Source organism: Alligator sinensis, unplaced genomic scaffold (genome assembly GCF_000455745.1).
Source record: "Alligator sinensis unplaced genomic scaffold, ASM45574v1 scaffold420_1, whole genome shotgun sequence".
Taxonomy (NCBI): Eukaryota; Metazoa; Chordata; order Crocodylia; family Alligatoridae; genus Alligator; species Alligator sinensis.
Genome location: NW_005842298.1, coordinates 828,667 through 836,176, shown reverse-complemented (window position 1 = coordinate 836,176; position 7,510 = coordinate 828,667). Strand labels below are relative to the sequence as shown.

Sequence of the window (7,510 nt, the reverse complement as noted above, 5' to 3'; positions counted from 1 at the left end):
ATTTACACAACACATCCCAGAGACGAGCCTATGAGCTCCATTTCATCAACCTGCTGGATACTAGAGATCAGGGACTAAACATAGACATTGGATTTTTGATACATTATAATCTGCCTGGCACCTGACTCCCCAGCCCAGCCCCTGGCTTGTTTACTTTTCATTCCATCCAGGAAGAGCACACACCAACTGCTGCAGCTTCCTGAGCCTGACGAAGGGTTTTTGAACCCGAAAGCTTGCTTAGTAACTATTCTCCAACCATTTGGGTTGGTCTAATAAAAGATATCAAATTCACCCAAGGAACCTTGTCTGCCTATATCCTTAGACCAACACGGCTACAACCTAAACCCCTGTGTAGACATGGCCCTTAAGTAGCATTTCCTTTTTATTGTTTTCTTGGTAATTGTTGCTGCTTTGTCATAGAAATTTGGCTCATGTATATGGAGACTTCCATAAATTAAATGGTGGAAGATGCATTGCCGAAGGAAAATAAATTAAGTTTTGGACAAAACCTACTGTTCTTGATTCTGTAATGGCAGTGAGTAGCTGAACACTTAAATTTTCAAGTTAGATATTGTGATCTGAATTATGCTTTTTGTCAGACTCCAGCAACTAACCATTTCAAGGTTTTGGAACCTAATGTTTACTTACTCATCACTGTTTTGGCATCTAAAATTATAGGCTGTTGTGGTAGTAAAACTGACATTCCTTCAAGCCTAGCCAATATGACAAAATTAGCTGACTTCTTGTAGCTGGTTATAAAAACATTTCATCCTGTACGACCTTAAAAGTGCTCATTATAGAATAACTTAAACAAATTCCGTTTTTGCTCGGATCGTTATTTTTTCTTTCCTCAATCAAGGCCGTCTGGTAGTAACTTTTCAGGTGTTGTAATCATGCCTGTCCTAGATGAGGTGTTGAATAACTGGGTTGAACCCACTCCAACAAATTATTTTAAATACATTTTAAAAATTCTATTTCCCTAGTCATTTTGCTGGTTTAGAGAGGAAATCTAGCTAGAAGACTTCATCAGATTGTATAAACTAAACTAAATTTAGTGGTAAGTATTCTAATTCTGTGTCTAATCTGGGTTTGCAGAAGTATCAGACTTTAGAGTAACAGATGGGCAACATTTTTGTGCACTGAGCTGTTTAATATTAAGTAGAATTGAGGGAAGGCACCTATGCAGAATGTAAAGAACCTAATGGTAATAGGAGTCTCTGTCACTTGTTATTTTGGAAGAACAGTATGGTTTAGTGTGTGATAAAGCTTTCTTTGAACAGTGTTAAAATTGAAATCCAGCTTGAAAAGAGCCCCTCAATATTTTCAGCATTGCAGAGAAGAAGAAACCCCAGAGGATGACATATAGATATGTTATGGTGCTTGACAGACTAGTATAAGAAAGTGACAGAAAATAAATGGCTTCTTTTGGTTAAGGAAGAGGTTGACATTTATAGTTCTTGCAAATTTGTTGAACACTTGATTTCTTAAGGTGTTTACTGTTTATAGCCAAAATGTGTATGTGGTTGTAAAACAAAAATGTCAGAATGCCTACAGCAAATATTAGAGCAGGGAAGGCCAACCTGCAGCATGTATGCCACAAGTGGCATGGGCAATTTCTGTGTATGGCACTTGGCAGAACAGGGAGAGGATATGTAGTGCACTAGGAGATAGTTCAGGAAGCATAAGGCAGAGCAGGTGATTGTGGGCAGCAAAAGCAAATCAGCAGATCTGGACAAGGAGGGGGATTGTAGTGGCCCTCAGGGAGGATGTGGCAGTGGGGCACTGTTTAAGGGAGTTGCCGTCCCTTAAACAGTGGAGGGCAACCTTAAAAAGGTTGCCCTCCACTGTTTAAGGGTTTTTTTTCTTTTGTTTCCGAATAGCCTGCCTCTTGCTGTTTTTGGCTGAAGTTCAGTGCTTTTAAGTCTGGAAGCTGTTACCTTTGTAATTTGGAAAAGTTGTAATACAGGCAGTCCTCGACTTACAGCGCTTCAAGTTGCACCGTTTTCACACTTACAACGTTTATAAATTGACACCCTGTTTCAACTTTATGACGTCAGTTGCGACTTTACAACACATGATCCAATGCCACACCACACCAGCGAACAAGTGCATTGCATTGCCCGTCTCCCTGGAGAACATCTGTCCAAATGTCCTTACACAGTTTCTTTAAGAAAGCAGCCAACACTCCTGAGACAACTCCAGCCAAGAACCCTTCAAAAAGTTCAACCAAGAGCCTTTCAAAAAGTTCAGCAAAGTCACCTCAAAGAAGTCCTTCCAAATCAATATGATTGCTATTTACAATATAAATACATTAATGTAGCTGTATTACTCATCTATAATTGATTGAGTACAAAATTCTGGGTTATATTTGGTGAAAATAGGGTATCGGGCCTTGGTTCAGAAATCAATCCCCCATTTATAACATTGTTTCCTATGGGAAAATAGGTTCTAAGTTGCAACATTTTGCCTTAAGACTTGGTTTTCAGGAACCAATTGTGTCATAAGTCTGAGGACTGCCTGTACCTTAAAAAAAAGAAGGTAAATCCTTGGAATTTGGAGGATGGGATAGGTTTCCTTGGGCATGGTCCTCTGAATACAGATAGGCTATATAAAACAAATGCTTCCCAGCCATACTTTGCATCTGGGAAATTCTGAGTATCTGAATACTTTTCCTTACATGCATTTCACAAGCTTGAACACTCCATTCCCTATCCTGATCATGGCTTCAGAGCTGAAGGATGCATCTAGTGTGTTTAACCATTGTAGCTGGACAATAAAATGGACAGGCACAGCAAAGATTCAGACTAAATAGAAAATGCCAACCACTTACACTGGCAGACAAGGTTCCTTGGGTGAATTTGATATCTTTTATTAGACCAACCCAAATAGTTGGAGAATAGTTATTAAGCAAACTTTCGAGTTCAAAAACTCTTTGTCAGGCTAAGGAAGTTTCAGCAGTATCAAATTCACCCAAGGAACCTTGTCTGCCTATGTCCTTAGACCAACACGGCTACAACCTACACCCCTGCAACCACTTACACTGTCACACAAGATGAATCTTTTTTAAAATGTACTTTTATTTTGGGGGGGTTTGAAGTACAGTGGGGTTGTTGGGTTCAGACACACTGTACTTTGCAAAAACCCCAAAACCCACTGTAGTTAGATTTTCAGCTGTTAATGTTTTATCTTCATTGCAGATGATGGAACTAAGTCTTTTTTGCACCAATGGAGGATCTTGTACCAAATAAAATATAACCAGTAAATGTAAAGCCAGTTGGCCTGGTTGTCAAAGCTCAGCACTGATAACAGACTGTTCCATGGATCTAGAGTTATAAGTTTTTATATGGGTTTTTTTTTAATTGTTTTCTCTCTCTCTCCCTCTGCACCACAGAATGTGTATGTAAACATAAACCGCATCATGTCAGTGGCAAATCGTCTGGTTGAGTCAGGCCATTATGCTTCTCAGCAAATAAAACAGATTGCTGGTCAGTTGGAACAAGAATGGAAGGCATTTGCTGCAGCTTTGGATGAACGTAGCACCTTACTGGATATGTCCTCTATCTTCCACCAGAAAGCTGAACAGGTCAGTATGTGGGAAACGGCCAACAAAGGCCAGCAAACTGAACTTAACTTTTTTTGTTTTTTTAACTGAGATTTAAAAGAAACCAAGGAAATGTGGCTTTAGCTCCAATGTGAATAAGGCCAGAAAGGGAGCAAAGAGACTGTGTGACAGACACCTGATTTTTCCAATTAAGTGGAATAATAGAAAACTTCTTCACAAATGAGGTGGCACCAGAAGACAAGTGCAGCACAGGAAACAAAATAGAGTGGAGAAGCAGACAATGGGAATGCAGGAATAACCTGGACTCTGATTTTGCAGAAGACAAAATAAAAAAAAATTAGGGCTGTCAGTCACAGTAATGTGCGCTACTAACACTTTAATTGGTTCTTGCATAATTTTTTTTAACACTTTAATCGTGTGCATGGTTTTGGAGTCAGTGGCTGTCAGTGGCGACGCGTAGGGGGTGCATGTGGGTGCACGTGCACCCCCTGAGAGTATCGGTGCACCCCTTGACCGGCCACACTCCCTGCTTAGGTGATGGGCATGGGGGGCAGGCAGGAGTGCCTGTGCCCCCCCTGTGAGCACTGGCTGGGAAGTGGGAGTGCCAGATGTAGGCCCCACCACTTCCAGGAGCACTGTGGCTGCTTTTGGGAGCAGTGCGGCCGCTCACTGGATGGTAAGTTTTGCTCCCCCCGGTCAGCAAGGATGGCCTCAGGGGGACCTCCTTCCCCCCGGTCACTGTCCGGTCACTCAGTAGGGGGATGGGGGGCACATTCCCCCCCCCCCCCCCCCCCGACTAAGGTGGCACCAGTTGCCCATGGTGCCTGGGCTCCGCTCTGCCACCTCCGGGCTGCCCAGTGTAGAGGACCACCGGACAGCCCAGGTATAGACTCCAGGTGGTTGCAGCAGGAAAGGGGTGGGGCACGCAAAGACACACATGAGTAGCTGCAACCTGCAGCACCGCACTAATAAGTCTGTGGAGGGGAAGGGGCGGGGCAGAGGAAAGGGGAGGTGGGGCAGATTGAGGCCCCCATGGTGAGGGAGGGAGTGGGGTGGGTTCTGGGGCAAATGGGGCACCAGGGGGCAAGTCATGGAATGGAGCCACAGGTGGCTTGTCCGGGGGTGCGGATGACTCCCTGCCACTGTGCGCACCCTGGGGAGAGGCATAGGGGGCACATGTTCCCCAGATTTGTGCATGGGGCAGAGGTAGGCTGCCTGCTGCAGGCTGGGGCTCTGCGCCCTGCTGCCTTTGCCCTCGGAACCACACCCTGCCCACACATCGCCTGCCCGCCCAGCAGTGGGAGGCACAACATGGCATTGCGCAGCTTCTGGGGAAAGGGCTCAGCAGGGTGCAGAGCCCCACCCTGCAGCAGGCAGCCTGCCTCTGCCCCCCACACAAATCCGTGAGCATGTGCCCCCCATGCCTCCCTTGGGGGTGCATGCAGCGGCAGGGAGCTGCTGCCCCCCCCTCCCCCGCACCTCTGGATAAGCCACCTGCGGCTCTGTCCCATGACTCATCCTAGCTCCAGGACCCCATTCGCCCCACTCCCTCCCTCATCGTAAGGTTCTTGATCTGCCCTCTCCACCCTCTCCCTCTCCCCACTCTCCCACTCCCTCCACAGACTTACCTGCTGTGCACTGTCTGTATGCGTCTGCCCGTCACTCCCAAGTCACAGCCCCCCCAGCCCTGCTGCTGCCCCTCGTTTCTGACCCACAGTACCCCGGTGTGAAATGACTTCCCTTCCCTGGACTCCATACCCTACACATACACTGACCCACAGCCCCCCACACCTTCACAAATTCCCTCTCCCCACCCCTTATACGCATACCCCTCATCCACCCCCCTAACCATACAAAGTACCTGCATAATTTTGAGTTTTTCAGGGCATTACTTTGAGTTTTTAGCTATGTGATTAAAACTATGATTAAATGCAACTATTTTTTTAAATTGTGCAACTAAATGCAATCAATTTTTTAATCGTTTGACAGCCCTATAAAAACTAAGAAATTTAAGAAATGATAACTTCTTCACCCCTGAATTTAAGAGAAAAAAATAAAATACAATGTTAGTGATTCCCACCCTTAACTTTCCCTATGTCATGTGTAGAAGTCAGCGTGTCAGTATGTAAGACATACTGTAAAAGAGCGTACTAAGAAATAATGCTCTTGCTTGAAATGAAGCTAGATTTAAAGTTCTTCCTTAAATCTGGGGGGCTACATGAGGTAGTATAGGGGTGTTCACTGAATGTCCACTAAGTTTCCTTTGACATAAAATGATTTTTCCTAGCTTTGGGCCCTGTAACAGGGGGGGCCCTCTCTGAGCCCATTTCCCTGTGGCCCGCCCACCTGTTTCTGGGCTAACCACCCACCTTCTCGCCTGCCATGCCTTGATGATCATTAATTAATTTATGTTAATTAAGCAGGAGGCTGCCCATTTCTTGCCCCGATGCCAGGGGGCGCTGTCTGTGGCTCCGTACCTCCCCTACACCGCAGCCCATGCTTCACAGATGGCATCCAGATGTTACTAACATCACCAGTCCCACTCTGGGCCCCAGAATCCTGCTGTTTGAACCCCAGATCCGTCCATTCAGGCGACCTACTCCACCTTCATTCTAGGCTGCATAGCTCCCTGAGCTGCTTCCCCCTTACAGGTGTGGTCCCCCCAGGATCTTTGGCTCTACTGGGCCTGACCCCACCTCCAGGCCAGTCAGAACCCCAGGCCCTCAGCTCTGGGCATTCCTTGCGGTGGGCCCTTGGCCCTTCGACCCTTCCAGTCCTGGCCCCAGCATTGACCAGTCGGGGGATGTCAAGACAGGTTTTTTTGAGTCTATGGCCCCACTCTTTCACTGGGGTCCACCTTCTGAACCCTACAAGGGGGTTACCCACCCGGTTGTGGGAGCTGGGGTTAAGGCGCCCTGACCCGCCTTTCACTGGGGTGGTAACTGGCCTGGCATTTCCTGGGGGCTCCTGCACCACTGAGAGCCCCACCAGGCCACCTACTCCCGGCAGGGTGCAGTTTTAGGACATGCCTAGGACCAGGAGCCTCCTGACTATCCCATACAGCTCCTCCCTTACCTCCAGTGTGTTCCACGAAGCCTCACAGCCAGATGATATTGCTGCGCCCCCTAGCCAGCAGCAAAATGCCCTGCTTATCTAGGCATCCTTGAATCTAAAATGGCTGCCTTAATAAGGCACCTGCTGGCTGCTTGGCTTCAGTCCTTAAAGTGGCAGGCACAAACAGTGCCCTGCCACAGGCCCGCTAACATTTTAATTAATGGTCATAATCCATGTGTAACCACTAGCATATTAATGCAGTCCAGAGAGAAACCAGCATGAATAATCTATATCCCTAGGTTAATAGTTTTGATCACTTCAGCATGTTTTTCTCCTCCAGGGAATTGGATACTGCCTACTTGGCAGATGAGTGCTATTGAGTCACCCATGTCTATTCTGTTACTTTGTAGGCTGTTTTTTATCTTATGCTTGTGGTTTTATTAATGGGTAGCCCTCGACTTGCTAAGATGCCATTTTAAGTATGTTTGGTCATTCCAGGAGATATTCCTCACTTGTCCTCCTGTCACACCATGCTAAGTTCCAGAAAAATTCACTCATCTGGTTATTATATTTATTTGTTGTTAGCAAAATATCTAAACTGAAGCAACGTTTTGAGAAACGGGAAGTAGCAAGGTTTAGCTGTCAAAATCTGGGATAAGACTAATTGTTTTAAGGTTTATTTATCTATTTACTGATCTGAGAGAGCTGGATTTAAAAAAAAAATACAGCTAAAAAATGTTGATAGTGTGAATTGAACAGTGTATTTCTAGTTTTCTATCTGTACCTTTGGTCTGAGGAAACTAGTAGTTAAACTTTGATAACTTTTTGTTGCAAGTGGACTGTGTTCTTGTTTAAGGAATAGCTGTTGACAGTTCCTAGCCTGCAAGTCTCAAT

The 7,510-nt window shown here is 45.7% G+C and overlaps 1 protein-coding gene across 19 annotated transcripts in view; it reads left to right on the top strand.

The window, feature by feature from the left end:
• Window positions 1-7,510, top strand: part of TRIO (trio Rho guanine nucleotide exchange factor) — a 466,181-nt gene that overhangs the window by 217,581 nt on the left and 241,090 nt on the right. For all 19 annotated transcript variants that reach the window (XR_003095137.1, XR_003095138.1, XR_003095139.1 and 16 more), the window contains one exon: window positions 3,392-3,583. Coding sequence is in view for 16 of the 19 variants with exons in the window: in XM_025209612.1 (XP_025065397.1) it covers window positions 3,392-3,583 (192 nt within the window). In the remaining 3 variants the exon portion in view is untranslated. The remainder of the gene's footprint in view (window positions 1-3,391; window positions 3,584-7,510) is intronic.